The sequence below is a fragment of the Nicotiana attenuata genome, unplaced genomic scaffold, assembly GCF_001879085.1.
Source record: "Nicotiana attenuata strain UT unplaced genomic scaffold, NIATTr2, whole genome shotgun sequence".
Taxonomy (NCBI): Eukaryota; Viridiplantae; Streptophyta; class Magnoliopsida; order Solanales; family Solanaceae; genus Nicotiana; species Nicotiana attenuata.
In genome coordinates this window covers 990,324-1,015,042 of record NW_017670299.1, presented here as the reverse complement: position 1 = coordinate 1,015,042, position 24,719 = coordinate 990,324, and the positions used below count along the sequence as shown (strand labels likewise).

The 24,719-nt window shown below is 40.6% G+C and overlaps 1 protein-coding gene across 2 annotated transcripts in view; it reads left to right on the top strand.

The window, feature by feature from the left end:
- Positions 1-12,988: 12,988 nt before the first annotated feature.
- The window catches only part of LOC109237452, an 80,856-nt gene continuing 69,125 nt past the window's right edge, over positions 12,989-24,719 (top strand). The window contains exons 1-2 of one of the 2 annotated variants that reach the window (XM_019403759.1): positions 12,989-14,137; positions 21,591-21,735. In XM_019403759.1, coding sequence (XP_019259304.1) covers positions 13,269-14,137; positions 21,591-21,735 — 1,014 coding nt within the window. In that variant the 5' untranslated portion in view covers positions 12,989-13,268. Of the gene's footprint in view, positions 14,138-21,590; positions 21,736-22,563; positions 22,661-24,719 lie in introns of those variants that run through there. The other variant, XM_019403760.1, reaches the window with a different exon arrangement.

Sequence of the window (24,719 nt, the reverse complement as noted above, 5' to 3'; positions counted from 1 at the left end):
CAACATAATGGTGTGTCTGAAAGGAGAATCGAACCTTATTAGATATGGTGAGATCTATGATGGGGTTCACTGATCTTCCAATAAATTTATGGGGATATGCTTTGGAAGCAGCAACATACTTGCTTAATAAAGTTCCCGCTAAGTCAGTCTGTACAACACCATATGAGATATGGAAAAGATGTAAGCCTAACCTTAAACATATTAAAGTTTGGGGTTGTCCAACTTATGTTAAGAGACTACAGTCTGATAAACTTGACTCAAGATCTGATAAGTGTAGGTTCATTGGGTATCCCAAGGAAACAATGGGATATTATTTCTATCGCCCTTCTAACCATAAAGTGTTTGTGGCTAGAGGAGCAACCTTTTTGGAAAGGGAATTTCTTTTAGAAGGAAATTATAATGGAGAAATAGAACTTGATGAAGTTCAAGAAACTAATGAATCAACACAATATAAAGATCATGAGACCCAAGTTGAAGAACCTTTATTGGATGTTTTGAAGTTGCCATCTTCAACGGTTGAAGTTCAAGAACTAAATGAAGTTCAAGAACAGGTTAATGAACCAGTTCCAATCCAAATTGAACAACAACCAAATCCAACACGAGGTGCGCAAGTTGTACAAGAGCCTATTAGAAGGTCTACACAAGAATGTCACGTACCAACTTGATTGAATCTAATGGTATAAAATGATCTATCAAATGAGGTTGATCATAATGATGATGGTCCTAAGACCTATGAAGAGGTAATACAAGGTTCTGACTATAAGAAATGGCAAAAGCCATGAAATCCAAAATGGAATCCATGAAGGAAAATAAAGTATGGACTTTAGTTGAACCTTCAAAGGATATAAAACCTATAGTGGAATATTCTCATTAACAAGAAAATTGAAAGGTTCAATTTTGTTAGATGCGAAGAATAACCTTGTGTGTACAAAAAGGTTAGTGGGAGCACAATTATATTCTTAGTGTTGTATGTTGATGATATATTGCTCATAGGGAATGACATACCGGCATTGCAAAGTACCAAGATTTGGCTATCTGAACAGTTCTCCATGAAAGACTTGGGAGAAGCAGCTTATATATTAGGAATAAAGATCTATAGAGATAGATCTAGGAAGCTGCTTGGACTTTCCCAGTCTTTGTACATTGATACCATCTTAAAGAGGTATAATATGGATAATTCCAAAAGAGGCTATCTACCAATAGGCACTGGAATTACTCTCAATAGGGAGGATTGTCCTAAAACACCTGAAGAGAGAGAACGCATAAGTAGGATCTCATACGCTAGTGCAGTGGGAGCTATCATGTATACCATGACATGTACACGTCCTGATGTGGCTTATGCACTTGGAGTGACTATCCGCTATCAGGCAAATCCTGGTGAGGAACATTGGAAGGTGGTGAAGACCATTCTTAAGTACTTAAGAAGGACTAAAGACCAATCCCTCATCTATGGAGATTCTGAGTTGAAACTTGAAGGTTATACTGATGCAAGTTTCTCTTCAGATAGAGATGATAGCAAATCTATTTCTAGTTATGTATTCGCCTTAAATGGTGGTGTGATGAGTTGGAAAGGTTCCAAAGAAGCTACAGTAGTAGCTGATTTAGTGACTGAAGCAGAATATATAGCATGCAATTCAGTGATTCTTGTTGTGCCTGCCGCCTCAATATCTAAGTTCAGCTATTTCAATGCCCACCACGCTTTATGTTCAAGTTCCACTGGCAAGTGGCAGGCCTTTCCAAATACCAACTTATATGGTGACATACCAATTGGTGTTTTGAAGGCAGTTCTATAAGCCCAGAGTGCATCATCTAGCTTTTTCGCCCAATCAGTTCTTGTGGCGTTCACAGTCTTGGTTAGCACTCTTTATTTCTCTGTTGGACACTTCAACCTGCCCACTAGTTTGAGGATGATATGGGGTAGCCACCTTATGGCGTACATCTTACTTTGCAAGCAACTTTTCGAAAGCTCTATTGCAGAAGTGGGTGCCTCCCTCACTGATAATCGCTCTTGGTGTCCCAAACCGGGTGAATATATTCTTCTTCAAAAATCCCACAACCGCTCTTGCATCATTAGTGGGCAGCGCTACAGCTTCCACCCATTTGGACACGTAATCCACAGCAACAAGTATGTACTTATTGCCAAAAGAGCTGACGAAGGGACCCATGAAGTCAATCCCCCAAACATCGAACACTTCCACCTCTTGAATCGGGTTCATGTGAGATTTATACTGATCACCGGAGATGGCAACATCTGTTCAAGCAGAAGGACCTTAATTTGCGCCAAAGGAGGTGGTTAGAGCTGCTGAAGGACTATGACATCACTATCTTATATCACCCGGGCAAGGCCAATGTGGTGGCTGATGCTTTGAGTCGTCGGGCTGAGAGTTTGGGGAGTTTGGCTTATCTACCAGCAGCGGAGAGGCCCATGGTGATGGATGTTCAGGCCTTAGCCAGCCAGTTTGTGAGATTGGATCTTTCGGAGCCCAGCCGGGTCCTTGCTTGTGTGGTTTCTCGGTCTTCCTTGTTCGATCGTATTAGAGAGCGTCAGTATGATGACCCTCATTTGCTTGTCCTCAAGGACAAGGTTCTGCATGGCGATGCCAGAGATGTGACCATTGGTGATGATGGGGTATTAAGGATGTAGGGTCGGATATGTGTGCCTAATTTTGATAGGCTTCGGGAATTGATTCCAGAGGAGGCCCGTAGTTCGCGGTATTCCATCCATCCGGGTGCCGTGAAGATGTACCAGGATTTGAGGCAGCACTATTGTTGGAGGAGGATGAAGAAGGATATAGTTGGGTTTGTAGCTCGGCGCCTCAATTGTGAGCAGGTAAAGTATGAGCACCAGAGACCGGGTGGCTTGCTACGGCAGATAGAAATTCCGGAGTGGAAGTGGGAGCGGATCACCATGGACTTCGTAGTTAGACTCCCACGGACTTTGAGGAATTTCGATGCCATTTGGGTAATTGTGGATCGGCTGACCAAGTCCGCACACTTCATTCCTGTGTGTACAACCTATTCTTCAGAGCGATTGGCTGAGATTTACATCTGGGAGATTTTTTGTATGCATGGTATTCCAGTTTCCATTATTTCAGATAGAGATACTCGATTCACATCACGGTTTTGGAGGGCCGTACAACATGAGTTGGGTACTCGGGTGGAGTTGAGCATAACATTTCACCCCAGACGGACGGACAGTCCGAACGCATTATTCAGATTCTTGAGGATATGCTCCGTGCGTGTGTGATGGAGTTTGGAGGTTCTTGGGATCAGTTCTTGCCACTGGCGGAGTTTGCCTACAATAACACTTATCAGTCCAGCATCCAGATGGCACCATATGAGGCTCTGTATTGTTGGCGGTGTAGATACCTGGTGGGTTGGTTTGAGCCGGGCGAGGCTAGATTATTGGGCACAGACTTGGTTCAAGACGCTTTGGAGAAGGTTAAGGTGATTCGGGATAGACTTCGCACAGACCTGTCCAGACAGAAGAGTTATGCGGACTGGAAGGTTCACGATGTTTCATGTATGGTTGGAGAGCGGGTCTTGCTTCGGGTTTCGCCTCTGATGGGCATTATGAGATTTGGGAAGAAGGGGAAATTGAGTCTGAGATTTATTAGTCCCTTTGAGGTATTGCGACGTGTTGGATGTGACCTGTGTGCAAAATTTAGGGTCAATCGGACTTGGTTTGGTTGATTTTGTCATCAGTCGTAGAATTATTGAGATTTCAAGTTCATTAGGCTTGGAGTGGAGGGTGAATCGTGGTCTTAGCATTGTTTGATGTGATTTGAAGATTGGAATAAGTTCGTATAATGTTTTAGGATTAGTTGGCATGTTTGGTTGAGGTCCTAGGGGCCTCAGGTGAGTTTCGGATGCTTAACGGAAGTAGTTTTGGACTTAGGCAATTGCTGAAGTTGCTGAACCTGTTGGTTTCGCACCTGCGGAGTTTTGACCGTAGGTGCGACATCGCAGAATCGGTTAGGCAACCGCAGATGCGGTCTGAGTCTTGAAGGCTGTTGGTCGCAGATGCGGCTCAAGGACCGCAGAAGCGGGGTGCATCTGCGAGGAGTGGAGCGCAGGTGCGGCGCCTGAGGGTTTAATGAAATTTCGCAGGTGCGGTCCCCCAGCCACATAAGCGGGACCGCAAATGCGGCCCCATGACCACAGAAGCGGATATCGCTGGGCAGAAATATGAAAAATCGAGGGTTTGAGTTCATAACTTGGAAAATCAAATTGGAGCTCGGGGAAAGGCGATTTTGTGGGGATTTTGAAGAGAAGATCATTGGGTAATGATTCCTAACCCCTTTTTGATTGTATTATATTAATCTAAGCTTAAATTCAATCGTTAAATTTCGGATTTGGGGTGACAATTGGGAGAACTGAGGAAAAGTTCTTAGGCCGAGTTTTGAGATTTTGATCGAGGTTTTAGTATCGGATTTGAGTGATTTTGGTTTGGTTAGACTCGTGAGTGAATGGGTGTTCATAATCTGTAATTTTTACCCGATTCCGAGACGTGGACCCGGGGAGGGTTTTTGGGCATTTTTTTTTAATTGTCTTGCCTTAGCTTCGATTCATTTAGCTAAGCTCTTTATATTTACATTATGAAATTGATTTAATTAGATTTGGGCCATTCGGAGTTGGATACTCGTGGCAAGAGCGTGATTTTGGATTGATTGAGCTTGGTTCGAGGTAAGTGGCTTGCCTAACCTTGTGTGGGAGAACTCCCCTTAGGATTTGGTAATGTTGTTATATGAATGTCGTGTACGTGAGGTGACGAGTGCGTACACGTGCTAATTGTTGAAAAACTCCATTTTCATTAAGTAAATATATGTGTTGTCCTTAATTGAGCAATACTTGTACTTGATGTTCCTGTTTAGCTTAGGAAAGCATAATTATGTGACTTAACTGCCTTATCTGTCTTAACTGCTTACTTGGTTTTTCTGTGTAGCATGTTTAGATTAGAAATCCCTATTTTTCTTGAATAGAACTGTTGATCCTTTCTGAGACTGTTGTGTGTTTATTTTGGGACTACGGGACGGTATTCCGGGAGATCCCCCTTGCTTGTTTACTTTGGGACTACATATCGGTATTCCGGGAGATCCCCCTACACTTTATTATTTAGGACTATGGGACGGTATCCCGGGAGATCCCCCTGTACTGGCTATTTACTTTTGGACTACGGGACGGTATCCCGGGAGCTCCTTGGCACATTTATGTTTGGGACTACAGGACGTTATCCTGGGAGATCCCTCATTGTTATCACTGTTTACTGAGTTATTTTCTTTATGAGATTTCCCTTTTTTTGACTGTTAGCATATTAATTACATTGCCACGTTCTATTCTGTTTTACCTTATTATATATTTATATAACTGTAGGGCCCTAACCTTCCTTGTCACTACTCGATCGAGGTAAGGCTTGGCACTTATTGGGTACCGATGTGGTGTACTCATGCCCTTTCCTGCACATGTTTTTTTGTGTGCAGATCCAGGTTCTTCTGCTCAGCCGTTCCATCAGCAAGGCGAGCGATTTCAGAGACTTTGAGGTATATCTGCCGCGTCCGCAGACCTAGAAGTCCCTCTCTATTCTCTCCTTTAGCTTTAGACTTCCTATATTTACTTTTGTTTTAGACATTCTGGAGTTAGTACACTATGTAAATTCTCTCTAGCTTGTGATTTCATGAGATTTCGGGTTTTGGGAGTGTGTTGTTCAGTTTAAAAGAGTGTTATTGTATATGCCAAGCGACATTATAACTTTCTTTATTATATTACTCGTAATTTGCTAATTTTGTATCTTATTTTTCTCTTTTTCCGCAAATGATAGGCTTACCTAGTCGTAGAGACTAGGTGTCGTCACGATAGTTCACGGAGGGAGGACTTGGGTCGTGACAAAATTATTTGTTAAAAAATTATTGAGACCTGCATGAATATTATTTTGAAAATGGGAACTTATATAAACCACTACCTTTTAAGAGCTTTTAACAATTCGTAGCTACATTTTATGTATCTACATTCCGTATTTGGATAATTTGTTGTATTTGAATACACTGTCCCATTGTAATTTTTTGCCCGGGTGTATTTGAGTGTATTTGAATACACTGTTCAGTTGTATCTAACCTTATTTGATGTTGCAATGTTGAATGTATTTGACTGTATTTGAATGTATTTACACTAAAAGATGTCGAAATGGAAAACGCAGTCAAATCTTCGCGAAAATACAAATATATACTGTATTTAAAAAGGAAGAATACAATCAAAGCCAATCGAATCTGCGGCGATATACAAAATACCAGTGTATTTACACTAAAAAATGAAGAATACATTCAAATCCTTTTAAAAATACACTGTAGTTACACTAAAGAATAAAGAATACAGTCAAATCCGGTCAAATCTCAGATGAGAATATAAAATGCACTGTATTTAAAAATGGAAAATACAATCGAATTCTGTCAGATCTCTGGTGAAAATACAAAAATACACTTTAAATCTCGGACGAAATAGAAATTGAGCTGTATTTGTACAATAATTTTTCTAGCGTGTAAGGCACTGGAGGAGAAAGATGTGACTCCTTTTTCCGGCGTGAAAAACAGTGGTGGAGGAATAAGTTTTTGCCCAGACAAATACACTCGGATGCAAGATACAAAGAAGGAGAAGAAGCCATGAATTCCGGCATCTCCATTACATCCAAATCCGGTAACGCCAACGATCTTTCTCCTCCATTGTTTCTGTCGCCAATAATGGATTGATCGCAACTTCGTGATTTTAGATCTGGATCTGACGGTGGGTGGCGATGATGTTTAAGGGTGATTCACAGTAAATGGTGTAGTGATTTGGTAGCAGGTGGTGATGGTTATGGTTCGATGGTGGTGATTTACGGAGACGACGGACAATGGTGATGTGTGGAGATGAGAGAAGGGAAGAGAGAGAGAAGCGGTTGTTTGGTTGGGCTCCGGTAGAACTATACCGGAGAAGATGACTAGCAACGACTTCTCTGCTGCTTTTGTCCTTCTATTTTTGCTCTCTCCGTCCGTCTCTATCTTATATGACGGTGAATAACCAGGAGGGGGAGGGAGATGGAGTGGTTGATGGCTGCGACGAAGTTGGACGACGGCTGGGCGAGGGAGAAGAGAGAGGGAAAAAGAAGAAAGAGTTGAGGGAGAAGAGAGTATGTTTTTGATATAGCTATGATGGGTAAATTAAAAATTTATTGTAGCTATAAAAATTAATTAAATTAAAGATAGTTATTATCCATAAATAATTTTTAGAATTAGCTATGGCAGGTAATTTTTTATTTTGAAAAACCTACAAATTTTTCGAATCAATGCAAACGTAGCTAAGTTACGTCACAATAATAAAAAAAGATTACTTACTAGATAGAAATTATTATGAAATATTATATTTTATAGTGGATGTCTATAACTCCTAAAGAAGTTACTCCCACTACTCTTCTCCATTATGCAGATAACTCCCATTACTTCTCGCCATTATAGTTGTAACTCCCACACCTCGATAACCTCCCCATGATCTTCCTCTATGATCTCAAATGTTTAATGTCATATTTATGGCATTCTTTTGTATGCCTCTATGTAATCCTAAAAATAGAGAGTTTTAGCACCACATTGTACACACTTGAATATATGGAAGAAATAAGAATCTCTTCTCTCTTGCTCCCTACATTCTTGTCTATTTTTCTTGTTTTATATTATTACTTTGAGCTAAGTTTCGTAATACGTTATCAGCACAAATTGCTATATTCTTCTTATATTTTCTATAAGAGAGGAAATCCTTCCATGGGAGCTACAACCTTGAATCAATTTGGTTGGGCTTGTGAAAATCTAGGCATTTCGTTACCATATCAATGTTGTGTTTGCTTCTGTTATACAAGGAGTATCATTTTTCAGTTGCCATGAATTCTGCAATTAACTTACATTAATATTTAAGACTTGGTTTAATTTGTGTTACTTAACAATTTAGTTTCATTTGTGCAGATATATACATATGGAGTACCTGCTTTAGAGTGACAAACAAGAGTGTATTACGATCCATTGACATCATCTCCCATATGTACTGCTCCGACAGTTTGCAAGCCAAGATTATGGAACTGTTAACTATTGAGGAGGTTTCTGATTTATCTTAAAAAATAATATGAATTTAAATTTATGTTTCGGTCAAAATAAATTTTGTATAACTAAGATAGTTTTATTCTCTTTATGTTTGATCATGTGGTTGTTCGTGAAAAAGATCAATGTGAACTTTCATTAAAGTTCAGGCAAAAATAACTAATTATTCTAAAGTATTATATCATGAAAAGGCTCAAGGTTGAGTACGCTTAGACTTATTATGCCATTGTATAAGGGTAAGACATCGGGTTTGAATCCTGGTGCTCTATGATGATAAGAGTTAGATTTGAGTCCTAACTCATTATGGCCTAACATGCCTTTATATGGGTAAGGCATTGGGTTTGAATCCCAATGCACCATATTGATGATATAATGATGACTAAAGGAAAATAATGTATTTTTCATGAAAAAGCATGAAGTTTGTCCCACTTGATTTGCTCCATTCTTGAAGTGAATGTGACAATGGTGCATAGTAAGTCTAAATAAAGACAAGTGGTTGACCAATGAACGTGGACGAGCCAAAGATCAAATAATAACAGTCATCATTATGGTAATTATAAAAAGGAGAACAATAAGGGTTCTCAAAATGATCCTTTCAAGGTGAAGGAATATGTATCAATGTGGTCTGTTAATACGAGACACGTTCACATAATTATAATCCATTCGTTGAAAATGTGACTTGTGATAAGCATTGTAAATGCAGGTTCATTCCTGAAAGTAAATGTTGAAATATATATGTGATAAAAATTATGCATAAGAATGTGCTTATGCATGGTTGGATAAATACCACAACTCACCTATAAGGGAGGTTTGAGAGAAATAAAGATAATGAATATTACAGTGTGGTTACATGAATATGTCACTGGTCGCGTACATGTGGTATGCCAAAAAATATTTTACCATGCCTTATAAAAAGTTATTAAAGGCAAAAGTAAAGCATGAAACAAGTCTTGCCTATAATGATTTTGACCGTGACACTAATAATATAATTTTCTCTGTGGAGGAAAATTCACCACTTGGATGGTGTTATAAAAGATCTTGTAGTACAAAATTATTGAGAGCTCCATAAGAGCAAATATGTTACTAGCCGATAAATAAAATTATTTATGGCATTGGTGTTGTAGTAAGTCTCAAAAGAAATTTTTTGAGTTTCAAAGATATTAGCCAAAGTGGTTGGCATATTGAGGCTCTAAATGAAAGGAAGATTGAATATCTTCATATTACTATAATCATACCGGGTAAGTATAAAAGGTTACCTGGTTTTTCTTTTATTTGTACTACACAATATAAGCATGATGATGGAATTACATGCCATAGTAAATTAGATGTTTACTGAAATAAATATCAGTTGGCATGACTGGTTGGCCATCCCGGTTTATTGATGCGAAAATTAATTGAGAATTCACATTGGCATATATTGGAGAAATAGAAGATTCTTCAAGAATTCTCTTGTGCTGCTTATTCTCATGATATACCAGTTAAGGTTGGGATTGAATCCCTTGATTTCTGGAACGAATAGAAAATGATATATATATGGGCCCAGTCACCTGCCATGTGGATCGTTTACTATTATATGATTTTAATAGATGCATTTGTTGTATGGTCACATGTGCGCTTGTTATCAACTTGCAGTTTGGATTTTGCAAGATTGATTGCTCAAATTATTAGAGCACAGTCCAGAATATAAATTTATCTTGATAATGCTGGTTTAAATCTATGTTGGTTTAGCAGAAGTTGTATGCCTCCAATTATAGCTAAACCATTGGTTATGAGAACAAAACTCACAAATAGAAATTTGGTACGAGGTGTATTATTTAATATACAACAGCACTTGTACGCATCTAGCCAACAAGTTATGAAAAATTCTCCCTGTCACAATTGGTTCAGGGTTAGGAACCAAATAACTTCCATCTAGAAATATGAATGTGCGATATGATTTAATTATCCCATTATAATTGACAAATATGGGTTCATAAAGAAGGTTGGAAAATGTGTTGGTGATCCCAACATTAGGGGGAGAAAATAGGCAACTGAAAAGTGATACGTAGAATGAATTGTTATGAGTACATCTAGATCCTCGTACAAGAAAATGTGAACTTGAAGTTCAAGTGGTAATTCAGTTGCAAAATATTGCCAGGGGCATCTGCTGACCCAAAGCTACATATTTCAGCTGCTAATGCTCCAACTAAAATAAAGTCTAAGATGGACAGAGTCCATGACACGTTGGTTCCAAAGATAAAACTCCTTGAAGAAGGAGTGGAGCAAATGATCAAGATGGTCATTATAAAGAGGCAAGTGCTCTAGAAGAGCACCACGACATAACAATCTATAAGACCTCATGGAAGAGGCTCAGGTACCTGAAAATAATGATTGATAAGTTATGTCTTTATTGGGTGATGATGGAACCGATGTAAAATGATCATTGACGATATTGTTGATATAATGTAGCGTTCAATATTATTAATATTGACGAGGATCTTGAGCTCAAATGTGTCATGAAATTTGAACAGATAAATGATTGGCCAAATGAAAAATACGCAATGAAATTGACTTCACCTAAAAATGTGAAGTTAGACGGATAGTCCCAACACCTGAAAGTGAATGAAAAATCAAGTCAATAGACATAAAGACGACTTGTAGCACAAGATTTTTCGTAAATATTCCTGCATTTTATATGGAGATAAGTTCTCCTATGGTGGATGAAACCCTTTTCAAGTTTTATTTTGGCAGTACATGAAAAACTTGATATGTGTATAATGAAAATCCTTGAAGGATTTAAATTGTTCTGAAATATAAAGTTTCAGCAGATCCTTATGTGGATTAGAGTAATCATGGTGTGCATGATTTATTTTTGTGTCTGTTGCAACTGATGCACTAATGTATCTTGCTAGAACCATAAGTATAACAATATTTTAGCGAGCTATACTTTTACTCCTATGTATATTGAAATACGATTAGTGTTATATTGCAAAAGGAATCTTTGATATAGATTTGTTTATTCTAACAATTATTATCAAGGTTTTGTTGGTTATGGAAATGCAGGCATTTTCTGAAATTCGTTCTTGAAATAATCTATTTGTATATGAGGGTAATGCCATATTGTGATATTCAACAAGGTTCCAATTACATAAAAGATGATACTGCATGCATAGTTCTATTGAAAGAAGGACTATCGAAGGAGATAACATAAAACACATTCACCAAAGTTCTTCAACAAATTTGTTCAAGTGATAATTTGACAAACTTCTTCACAGGCATTGCGGATCTCAATATTAGAGAAGTTGTTATACAAGTTTGGAATTCGTGGTCTCCGAAGAATAAAGTGATGTTTTCATCAGGGGGAGGCAAATACGCGCTGTACTCTTTTTCCCTTAGCTAAGATTTTATCCCACTGAGTTTTTCTGGCAAGGTTTTTAATGAGGCAGCAAATAATGCGTATTACAAGATATGTGTACTCTTTTTCCTTCACTAAGATTTTTTCCCACAGGGTTTTTTCTTAGTAAGGTTTTAACGAGGCACATTATCTATAGACATCCAAGGGAGAGTGTTATGAAATATTATATTTTGTAGTGGATGTCTATAACTCCTAAAGAAGTTACTCCCACTACTCTTCTCCATTATGTAGATAACTCCCATTACTTCTCACCATTATAGTTGTAACTCCCACACCTCCATAACCTCCCCATGATCTTCCTCCATGATCTCAATTGTTTAATGTCATGTTTATGGTATTCTTTTGTATGCCTCTATGTAATCCTATAAATAGAGGGTTTTAGCACCACATTGTACACACTTGAATATATGGAAGAAATAAGAATCTCTTCTCTCTTGCTCCCAACATTCTTGTCTATTTTCTTGTTTTATATTATTACTTTGAGCTAAGTTTCGTAATAGAAATAGGCTTTTTAGTTATTTTTTTATTATTACTATTATTTATATATATTTAGTTTATTTATTTTATTTTAGCATTATGATAATATAAAATGAGCTTAACAAAGAATTGAAAATTTATAGATTTCAATTTTGTTTGGGACTAAGGTATAGTTATTATTGTTATACTATTTAAATAAAGACTCAACGAATCAAGAGCACACGTCTTTTGATTTTTTTGTTTGAGATTAAGATAAATAATAAAGATATTCGGGAGAAGGTGGGCGTTGCTCCCGTGGACGACAAGATGCGGGAAACGAGGCTTAAGTGGTTTGGACACGTGTGGAGGAGAACTATATATTCCCGGGTTAAGAGGTGCGAGCGGTTTGCTTTGGCAGGTATGAGAAGAGGTAGAGGGTGGCCTAAGAAGAATTGGGGCGAGGTGATCAAGCAAGACATGACGCGACTTCAGATTTTCGAGGACATGGCTCTTGATAGGAACGTGTGGACGTCGAGCATTAGGGTTGTAGGCTAGGGGGTACTTCATAGTTTTCCCCTCTTTTTACCGGGTAGTCTGATAGAGTTTTGCCTATGTTTGGTAGCGGTCTATGTTGTGTTCACACTATTTTGTTGTTTTGCATAGGATTGTATTATTGCACTCCCTTTTCACTTATTTGGTGTATTTTAAGATATTATTATTACTCCTCTTGCTTCTTTTGTTGTTACAGATCTCTTCTTCAGTTTCTTTTCTGATATTATTATCTCTTCTGTTGAGCCGATGGTCTTCCGGAAATAGCCTCTCTACCCTTCCGGGATAGGGGTAAGGTATACATACATTCTAACCTTCCTAGACCCCACTAGTAAGATTTTATTGGGTATGTTGGTATTTTTGTTGTTGTTGTTTGAGATTAACGCAGGGTCAATTTCACGAAATAAAAGGGGCCAAACCGGAAAAAAAGTGTGAATTGTGGCAGTGGACAGCGCAGCAATCTGGTAAGAATACTCTAAACGACGGCGTTCTCTCTAGCAAAGTGCTACTGTCCCAATGTTCCAGCCTCGCCGTCGAACTCTATATAAACTCCTCCTTTTTCTTGTCAAACTTTTCCCCTGTTTTTTCAACCGTTGTAACCGATCCAATTCGCCATGAAATATCTCCAGAAGAATCTTTGAGAAAAATCCTACCTCAAAAACCCTAATCGTCTCTATCTCATCTCAATTCCTCTCTGTTTGCTTATCACATGAATCGGCTTATAGTACGCGTTTGACTGTGTGTAACTTTTAACTATGGAAGACAAAGACACAGAGCTGCTGTGTAAAGTCAGCGCGAACCATCTTTTCTTAGCTCAATTCGAGCCATTCCGAGCCACTCTGCGGAATCTTCGTGCTCGGAATCCTGAACTCTCTCGAGCAATTCTTCAAACAATTGTTGCACATGGCGGAAGATTAGATTCGATTATCTGGTCCCGCTCTTGCCCTTCTCCTGCACTCCTCACTTTCCTCTGCACCCTTGAGCTCCTCCATTTTAATGAACCTACTTCCCAACTTTGGTCTTTTGATGCCGCTACTCTTAAATTAAGGGCTGAATTCTGTTTGTACTTACAAACTGTGATTTCAAGGGTTTCACAAAGCATCTCGAGTTCGAATTTGGACGAAGAAGCTGTTGAAAATGTGGATTTAAATGGAGATGCTTTGGGTATTAATGAAGATTTGAAGGGTTTAAGTGAAAGTTTGAGGGTTTTGGTGAAAATTGCTGATGTTGGTTTGAGGCGCTTGAGGCCGGATTTGATTGAAATGGATGACACGGTAGAAAGTGAGGGAAATTCAGGGGGAGATATTATAGTGGAGGAAGAGGAAATGACGTGCTTGAGGAAGCTATTATTGGAAAATGCAGATATCTTTGATGTTTTGTCTCTAAATATAGAGAAACAAGTTGGTTGGGTTGAGAATGAGGATTCGGGTATGGCAATCACAGTCAGGACGGTAGTGAAGCATAAGGAGGTTGAGGATAGGGTGCTTAAATCACTGCAAAAGTCCATTCAAATTGCACATTTGGATGCTATGAGGGACTGCCTAATGAATAATGATGTGGATGGAGCTGTTTCGCATATTCGTTTTCTACATTTGGATTATGGGGTCGATGAGGAGGAATATCGGTATGTAGAATCATGGTTTTACATCGTTATTTGATAAGTTCATAACTTTAATATATTTGTTATCATTGTAAATAAATTGTTAAGTGACTGTTACCTGTGATTTGTAAGTTCATTGTTCCATGGATTGCTGAATTATGAAATACGTAGTTGGGTATTAGGAGTTACTCCGCACAAAAGTGAAGCATAATTCTTGATAAAGTAATAATTTTCATTAAAAGTAGGGCAATACACGCCCATGTTTGAAAAGTATATCAGACAAGTAGAAAACCTTACAAAAAGCTATGGTTTTCTACAAAAGACACCCAATCTTCTTTACATATGGGAACCTCATGGGTGCACCAAAAAGAAATAAGGGATAAGAGGTTATACTTCACCAGAAGCATTCCTATTATGTTCTTTCCATACAGTCCACATAAGTGCTAGAGGAGCTGCATCCCATGCTCCGTCACGTCCTTATGAAAGTGATGCATAATTACAGTGGATTTGTGGGAAGTTAGTGCTATCTTAGACCCTAGGCTGACTTTAACTGTGATCAAGGAGTAAAATGTTTGCATGGATTATTGTTTTGAGTTTGACTAATAGAACTTATTATAATACTAGTTTGTATCTGTTATCAAAAGGCAAGACTAAACTAGATCCTAACCTACAACCCTAATATTCGACCTCCACATCTTCCTATCAAGTGCCATGTCCTCGGAAATCTGAAGCCTCGCTATGTCCTGCCTGATCACTGCTCCCCAATATTTCTTAGGCCGCCCTCTGCCTCTGCTCGTGCCCTCCACAACCAGCCGTTCACACCTCCTTACCGGGGCATCTGGGCTTCTCCTCTGTACATGCCCGAACCATATGAGCCTCGCTTCCCGCATCTTGTCATCAATGGGAGCCACGCACACCTTCTCCCGAATATCATCATTCCTAATCTTATCCATCCTAGTGTGCCCGCACATCCACCTCAATATCCTCATTTTTGCCACTTTCATCTTCTGAATATGTGAGTTCTTAACAGGACAACATTCAGCCCCGTACATCATGGCCGGTCTAACCACCGCTTTATAGAGCTTACCTTCGAGTATCGGTGGCACTCTCTTGTCACACAGGACTCCAGATGCTAACCTCCACTTTCTCCATCCTATCCCAATACGGTGTGTGACATCCTCGTCGATCTCCCCTTCCCCCGGATAACCGACCCAAGGTACTTGAAGCTGCCTCTACTTGGGATGACCTGTGAGTCAAGCCTCACATCCTCACCCACTTCCCGGGCTCAGCGCTAAACTTACACTCCAGGTATTTTGTCTTCGTCTTGCTCAGCTTGAAACCCTTAGACTCAAGAGCCTGTCTCCGAACCTCTAGCCTCTCGTTAACACTGGCTCGTGACTCATCAAGCAGAACTATGTCATCGGTGAATAACACACACCATGGCACCTCCCCTCGAATATGGTGTGTTAACGCGTCCATCACCAAGGCGAATAAGAACGGACTGAGCTCAGAGCCTTGGTGTAACCCCATAACAACCAGAAAATACTCAGAGTCGCCTCCTACTGTCCTTACCCGAGTCTTAGCCCCATCATACACGTCCTTAATCGCCATAATATAGGGAATCGACACACCTTTTCCTTCCAAGCATCTCTAGAGAACTTCTCTAGGAACCTTGTCATACGCTCTCTCTAGGTCAATAAACACCATGTGCATGTCTTTCTTCTTATCTCTGTACTATTCCACCAACCGCCTAACAAGGTGTATAGCTTCTGTAGTAGAACGACACTGTATGAACCCGAACTGGTTGTCGGATATAGACACCATCCTCACCCTCGCTTCAACCACCCTCTCCGACCCTTTCATGGTATGACTCAGTAATTTGATACCCCTATAATTGTTACAACTCTGGATATCACCTTTGTTCTTATACAATGGAACCACCGTACTCCACCTCCACTCATCCGGCATCCTCTTCGCCTTAAAAACAACATTGAACAACCTAGTCAACCACTCCAAACCTGCTCTCCCCACACACTTCCAAAATTCCACCGGTATCTCGTCAGGCCCGGTCGCTCTACCCCTACTCATCTTACTCATAGCTCCCACGACCTCCTCAACCTTGATGCGTCTGCAGTACCGAAAGTCACGATGACTCTAGGAATGCTCCAATTCACCTAGCACAATATCCCGATCCTCTTCTTCATTCAGAAGTTTATGAAAGTAAGTCTGCCATCTCCTCTTAATCTGGGAATCTTCCATCAATGCTCTACCATCGTCGTCCTTGATGTATCTCACTTGGTCCAAATCCCGAGCCTTCCTCTCTCTCAACTTGGCCAGCCTGAATAACTTCTTCTCCCCGTCTTTTTTCCCAGTTCTTCGTACATACGACCATAAGCCGCAGTCTTAGCCTCCGTGACCGCCAGCTTAGCTTCCTTCCTAGCTACCTTATACCTCTCCATGCACGCTCTCCTCTTCTCCTCACCTATGCTCCGCACTAACTTCAAGTACGTCGCCTTCTTCGCTTCCACTTTACCTTAAACTTTATTCCACCACCAGTCTCCTTTGTGCCCGCCAGAGACGCCCATCGAGACCCCTAACACCTGTCTCGCAGCCTCCCTTATACAGTCTGCTGTCGTTGACCATATAGTGCTCGCGTCACCCCTGCTCCTCCAAGCTCCCATAGCCGACAACCGCCCTCCAACTCTTGGGCTTTATCCTTAGTTAAGGCTCCCCACCTGATTCTCGGTCTTCCTCGAGCAGTCCTTTTCCTCCTCTTTAACATAATACCAACGTCCAACACCAAGAGCCTATGTTGCGTCGCGAGTATCTCACCTGGAATCACCTTGCAATCCTTGCACAACCCTCTATCACACATCCTGAGGAGGAGATAGTCAATCGGAGTCTTTGCCACCGCATTTTGAAAAGTAACCAAATGCTCCTCCGTCTTCGGAAAGGTAGAGTTCGCAGTCACCAACCCAAAGGCCTTAGCGAAGTCCAACAACGAGGTACCTCCTCCGTTCCTCTCCCCAAAACTGAAGCCTCCATGCACCTCGCCATAACCACCTGCGGTCGACCTAATATGACCATTGAAATCCCCTCCTATGAATAGCTTCTCAGTAGGCGGAACCTGGCGCACAATCTCATCTAACCCCTCCAAGAAACGCCGTTTAACCTCCTCATCTAGGCCCGCATACAGCACATAGGCGCTAACGACGTTTAGAGTGCACTCTCCAACCACCAACCTAATAATCATCAATCTATCATTCACTCGTCTAACCTCAACCACAGACTCGCTAAGTTCCCTGTCCACCAAGATACCCACTCCATTCTTACCCTTCTGGTCTCTTGAGTACCAAAGTTTATACCCGTCCGCGTCCCTCGCCCTCGACCCTACCCACCTTGTCTCTTGGACACACGCTACATTGACCCTCCTCTTATGGAGGATCTTCGCCAACTCTATAGACTTACCCGTCAATGTACCTATGTTCTATGACCCAATTCTCAACCAATGGACACCCTTGTTCCCTTTACCTCCCTTGCCTCCCTACCCGCCCCTACCTCTCGCCCTACCCCCCGCTCCCCCTAAAGACATGACCTCACTCGACCATCCCAGACTACAACCACTATACCTACGGCAGACTAAGGGGAATCACTAACACACACAAGGCAACAGACCAAACTAGAAGAAGACAAGTTGCAACTACCGGCATACTAATACGGTGAATAAACTAATATGGACCAAGACGACAACAATTTAACTAAGTATAAACCTTATTAAATTTTTTTTAACTAAGTATAATTAAAGACTCAGGATCAGCAAGATATGTGAAACTAAATATCCTGGGCAGTGCTAATAGGGCCGGGAGCAAATACAAAGGATCTAAACAATACTGGTGAATCAAATAGTTAAATGATCTAAACAAATAAACCACGACTATAACACAATACTAGTATAGAACACACTACGAACAATGAAACAAATTTAAACAATGTTGTGTAAGACAAAGTGTAATGAGACAGGAACGTAGAACCTGGTACCGTCGACGGAGACGGTGGGGCCGGAGGTGGTCGTCAAAGAACTAGCCGGAGTTGCTGGGTAATGAATCACTTGGCTTGAAGACGGGTTTGGTTTGCGTGTGACCACGGCGCTGCAAACAGGCCTGAAACCTGACTGTGGTTGTTCCCACTCGCCGACGACTGGTCCATATCTCGCCGGAGTTTGCTGTCTTGTTCACTGTGGAGTGAAAGAGCGCACCCCACGCGCACACGGGTCTGGTCAAGTGAAACGAAGGGGGAAAGAGGACAACCTGCAGAGTGTAGAAGAAGAGAGACGTCGCCGGCGTCTCGCCGGCAGTGAGAGGGGGAGAAGACAAGACGGAAAAGAGGAGAGGTGGGGTGAGAGAGATGGGGGGAGGAGAGAGGAGAGAGGAGAGAGGAGAGAGGAGAGAGGAGAGAGGAGAGAGGAGAGAGGAGAGAGGAGAGAGGAGAGAGGGGAGAGGGGACTTACCTGGGCGGAGGGTGGTTGCCGGCGGCTGAATTGGTCGCTGGTTTTGTTATCGTTACGGGAAGGGAACGAGAGATAGATAGAGATTTATCGGAACAAGCTTGTTAAATATATTATCTAGTTTGTATCTGTATCTGTTATCATTCTAAAAAAAAAAGGTTACAAAAGTTAATATTGACATGTCAATAATTTGGACAAAAAACTTTGGAAGACTAGGGTTCGAATCCTACAAGTAGCAAGGTTGTCTCATAGTCACCACTTGTCTCTCGTTTCAAGCTTCCAAAACAAGCAGAAAAAAGAGGTGAAAATGCTGCGTGATTTCTTCCTATCTACCGAAGTCTTGGTAGGCAGGGCTACCCGATACTTGAGCTTGTGGGAGGTAGCAAGTACCTGGTGAAATAGTGGAGGTGCATACAAGTTTTCTAGGGACAACATAGTTGTAACAAGAAAAAAGGTAACGACATCAAATTTGAAATTAGTATATAGTAGTACACTTTATATTAATTTACATTGTCAAGGAGAATATTCATTCTTAAATTTCCTTTTTAAGCGAATACAGTTTTCCACTTTAAGGCACAACAACAACAACGACGACCCAGTATAGTCCCACAAGTGGGGTTTGGGGAGGGTAGTGTGTACGCAGACCTAACATCTACCCCGGTGGGGTAGAGGGGCTGTTTCCGAAAGACCCTCGGCTCAAGAAGACGAAAAGACAAAAATAGACAATATATCAGCACCATCATGGAAATAATAACAACGACACAAGAACCAGCGAATAGATGAAAGGTGGAAATAATGACCAGTAAATAAGGCCCGGCACTATGAAAACGGAAGAGTAGTGTAAACACAACACTGACCACTAGCAATCTAAGACTAAATCCTATCAGCCTAGCCTCACATCGGTAGACTAAATATGCTCAACTACCTCCTAACCCACAACCTTAATGCTCGACCTCCACAGCTTCCTATCGAGTGCCATATCCTCGGAGATTTGAAGTCTCGCCATATCCCGCCCGATCACCTCTCCCCAATACTTCTTAGGCCGCCCTCTACCTTTTCTCGTACCCACCAACGCCAACCGCTCGCACCTCCTTACCGGGGCATCCAAGCTCCTCCTCTGAACGTGCCCGAATCATCTGAGTCTCGCTTCCCGCATCTTGTCATCAATAGGAGCCACGTCCACCTTCTCCCGAATATCTTCATTCCTAATCTTATCCATCCTAGTGTGCTCGCACATCCACCTCAACATCCTTATTTCTGCTACTTTCATCTTCTGGATATGTGAATTCTTAACTAGCCAACACTCAGCCCCATACAACATGGACGGCCTAACCACCGCCCTATAGAACTTACTTTTGAGTAGCGGAGGCACTTTCTTGTCACATAGGACTCCAGATACTAACCTCCATTTCATCCACCCCACCCCTATACGGTGTGTGACATCCTCGTCGATCTCCCCATCCCCATGGATAACTGACCCAAGGTACTTGACACTACCTCTCTTGGAAATGACCTGCGGTCCAAGCCTCACGTCCATGCCCGCTTCCCTCGGCTCGGCACTGAACTTGCACTCAAGATATTCCGTCTTCGTCCTGCTCAACTTGAAACCCTTTGACTCAAGGGCCTGTCTCCAAACCTCCAGCTTCTCGTTAACGCCACTCCGCGTCTCATCAATCAGAACAATGTCATCAGCGAATAACATACATCGTGGTACCTCTCCTTGAACATGGTGTGTCAGTGCATCCATCACCGGAGCAAACAAGAATGGGCTGAGCGCAGATCCTTGGTGTAACCCCATAACAACCGGGAAATGCTCGGAGTCGCCTCCCACTGTCCTAACCCGAGTCTTGGCTCCATCATACATGTCCTTAATCACCCTAATGTAAGCAACCGACACACCTTTAGCCTCTAGACATCTCCAAAGAACCTCTCTAGGAACCTTGTCATACGCTTTCTCCAGATCAATAAACACCATGTGCAGATCCTTCTTCCTATCCCTGTACTGTTCCACCAACCTCCTAATAAGGTGAATAGCTCCGTAGTAGAACGACCCGTCATGAACCCGAACTGGTTGTCTGATACAGACACCGTCCTCCTCACCCTCGCTTCTACTACCCTCTCCCACACTTTCATGGTATGACTCAATAGCTTGATACCCCTATAGTTTCCATTTTAAGGCAAAAGTCCTATTTTTGAATTGGTCTAAAGTAGAAAGCAGGTCCAACAAAATGAGAAGAAGGGAGTTTCCATTTCCTAAAAATGAGAAGAAGGGAGTTATACTTACGCTCACAATGAAACAAGAGAGGTGGAGACTTTGCATATCTTTATGAAGCTACTTACCTTATTGAAGGGCAGTAGGGCGTGGAAATATTAGTTTGATTAAGATTACTTCATTACTGCGGATTGTTTTATAAAGGCTGCCTTCAGACAAAGGAGTTTATTTTATTTTATTTTATTTTATGATGGCGGTAGTTTCTGGACCCGTCACGCACCTTAACTATTCCAAAGGATAGCTTGCTCACGTTTTAATATGAAGAGTGCCTAAGAGTTCCATTTTTATTACAACTACGGATCTTTTTAATGTTTTCTGTTATGCCACTGAATTTTAGGATTGAGTAGGTGATTCATATTTGGTTAATGGACATGACCATATGTTTTTTCTCGAATATTATTAGTTCTGTCCTCAGCTAATGCAGATCAACATGTTGCTTTTCCTGATGGATGGTCAACTTTCTTTTCATGCACCAGAATAAAATGCAAATATGCAATATGTTCTATTTCTGCCATCATGTGGATGGAGAACATTAGAAAACTTATTTTTTTGACCACCTTACAAAATGACTGAATGGGCAGTGTTGGACGTGCTTGTGATATAGGAAGGAAGCAAAATGTGTTACTTTTTGGTGTTCAATTTATTTCCTCTGCTGTTCTTGTCTCTGTTATGTTATTCTATTCTTGTTCTCTGTTATCCAGCACTGTCTCAAGAGATCTACTCAGGAGGGTGTTACCTGGAAAGGACGATTATGGAGATGCCTGGTTCGAGATGCGAGACAAATTCTTATCAGTTTATGGGGAAGCACTTTCATCTCGTTGTACACCTCTTGTTAAGATGATACAGGTGGTGATGATATTTCTTACTGAAAGTACAGTCGATTCTGAATATTGGTTTTTCATAATACTGGGTGTGTTGTTGTCGTTGCATGTGGAATTCTCACATAATTTTTTTTTTTACAGCCTGCAGTATCTGAGATTGTGTACTTAAATGTTGTATTGCTTTTGGTAGTTGCTTAGTAAAGTGCTTCCCTTTTAAATCTTTGCTTGATTGCGCCCAAGGGTGTCGCATAGCGGTCAATGAAGCTGGAATGGACCATGGGAGACTGAGGTTCAAATTTTCAATAGAGACAGAAAATACTAGGTGTTTTATTCTCATCTTCCTAACTTTGGCGGACAGGGTTTCCCAATGCATGTGTTGGTGGGAGGTAGTATGCAACCGGTGGATTAGCCGATATGTGTGAAAGGTGGCCGAACACTACCGAAAAATTATAAAATCTTTGCTTGGTTATGTACCCCCCCCCCCCCCCCCTTATCACTTTAGTTAGGTCTACCAAATCCTTGGTTATGTTCAAATCCTCTTTAAAATGTAATACTATATGCAAAATCAAGCATCACTATAATTACTCTTTTCCTAAAAAGTTGACCTTGCCCCCATTTTAGTTTGTTCCAAAAAATTGACATCTTTCCTTAGATGGAAATTTTGTCTCTTTCTACCAGTTCGATCTAATAGAAGCTAACTACTAATTATATTTTTTCAACTTGATTGGAATCCTATCAACTAACTGTTCTACTATGTTTACATTTGAAACCATTGCTTTATATACTTTCAAGATTAAATATAGGAGTGATAATTATTCAAATTTTAACTCTTAATACCTGCCTTGTTCATCAGATTGGAGGAGTAATTTAGACGGCTTGCAATGTTTTAGAAGGATTAAATGCTCTCTCTTGAATTTGGGAAGAGGGTATTATAATTTTCACGGGAAAAGGTGATTCTTTCTACTAACAAATAGAAAGGTTTACAGAAAAAAAGACAACATATCGTCAATAACAAAATCTAGAACTTATAATCAGCTGTATGACTGTGCTGTGTTTTGGCCAGAAATGTTGAAACTGAAGCTTTACGCAAATCTTTGTTTCCAAAAATTGATTGTATCCCCATTGCTTGCTTTAATCTTTTTCCAAAAATTGATTCTAGCACCATTGCCTGCATTATCTCTAAAATTCCTGAAAAAAAATCTTGCTACACTTTTCTTATAATACCTCAGAATTGCGACAAAGTGATCTGAATGGTCTCCCACTACTGTTTGAACTCCATACTTTTTCAATTCCCCGTGTAGAGCTTTATTGAAAATCCTAAATGCTCTAGTCCCTAGGACCCCAAAATTCATAGCTGATGTAATTTTTTTCTAATTAGCACAAGCTTTGGGTGAGGGAGGAGGTCATGGGGTTCCCACATGTATGGGTTTGGATTCCTAAGTGCCTTGAACGGCGTTCTTTCCTTGGTTGACAACAATGAGGGCGATTTGAATGTGGAAAACTTGAGGAAGAGGATGGTTACATATGTTAGCTAGTGCTTTATGTTCATATATTCATGCAAAAATGTGGATCACCTCTTATTTCTTTATCAGGTGACTACGCCATTGTGATGGGTTGTCTTGAACTAGTTTGGGGTGAAGTGGATGATGTCACATTTAGTGTTGGATGTGCTACCTATCTGAGCCTTTAGGAGAAGAAGGGAAGACATAAGACATGACATGTTTACCCACTAGTCATCAAGTGGATCCTGTGGAAGGACAAAAATAGGAGAACGTTTTGGGGAATCGAAGATGACTTTGAACCTAGAAGGAATAACCTATTATTCTTAGTTAGCCTTTGGTGCACCCATGAAGTTCTTATTTGTATTGAAGATTGAGTATCTTTTGTAGAGAATCATAATTTTGTGTAGGCCTCTAATTTTTTGGTATACGGCTTGTATTTTTTCAAGTCAATAAACTTGTTTGCCTTATCAAAAGATATGTTTTTTTCTCCTAATTAATGAAATTGTACTCATTTCACCTTCCCACTCGTGTACAACATAAAATTCGCTTACAAAATTTCTATCTTTTTTGCTATTGAGATCACTATGCATTTTGTAGACATATAACGAGTAGAAATATAACATAATTCTTCTAATTTGTGTCTCATTCTCCCCTTATAATAAGTGTTTTGTTTGCCACCTTACTAACTTCTTGTCGATTCTTTCAACCATTGGATTCCATGCAACACAGTCCTTGGAAGTTGCACCTAAAGTTAGTCCCACATAAGTCAGTCGAAGGGAGCTAAGCTTACAATCGAGGAATTCTACTAATGGTTCAATATCACCTTGCTTGTTGGATTTATGTCAAAATTTCTTCATATTTATCCTAAAAGCCAAACTGGTTAAAAATCTCACACTATGCTTTTCAGATGATGGTGTTGATCTACCTTGTCATCACGTAACACATATATCATCCACAATTTAAGTTGAGACGCTTTTTCAACATGGGCCCCCTGATATGGCTTGTTGTTATTTCAGTTTCCCGCTTCCGAAATAGCCAACTTCTGCAACTTCTGCAGAAATCCATATCTTCAATTAGCATAGAATTGGAATCTTCCCCCTATTTTAAGACTCTTAATGTAAAGATTCTCGGGGGCCATGTTGATCTCCAGCTTTGGAAATCCCTACACAGATTCCCCACTTACCTTAATAGATCTAGACACCAAACCAAAGTAAATAGGTAGCCAACCAAGCTCACCAGCACTACCCCCTTCACAGTGAGGCTACTGATTCGCCATGCTTGAATGTGTATTCCAGCCTTTGTCCCTAACATAGAAGTCTGTTAGCTTCCGCTTCCGATGATAATTGTATAGCCAGACGGTATCACCAAACATTGACATCTTCAGGTTGTCAGCTTTCATTCTCACTCACCTATAGCTTTCAGTGACCCTGTTGAGGAAGTTCTTCCTCTTGTGTGATTCTCCTAGGTATTGTCAGAGCTATGCTTTCTTGCCTAAAACACTATGTTG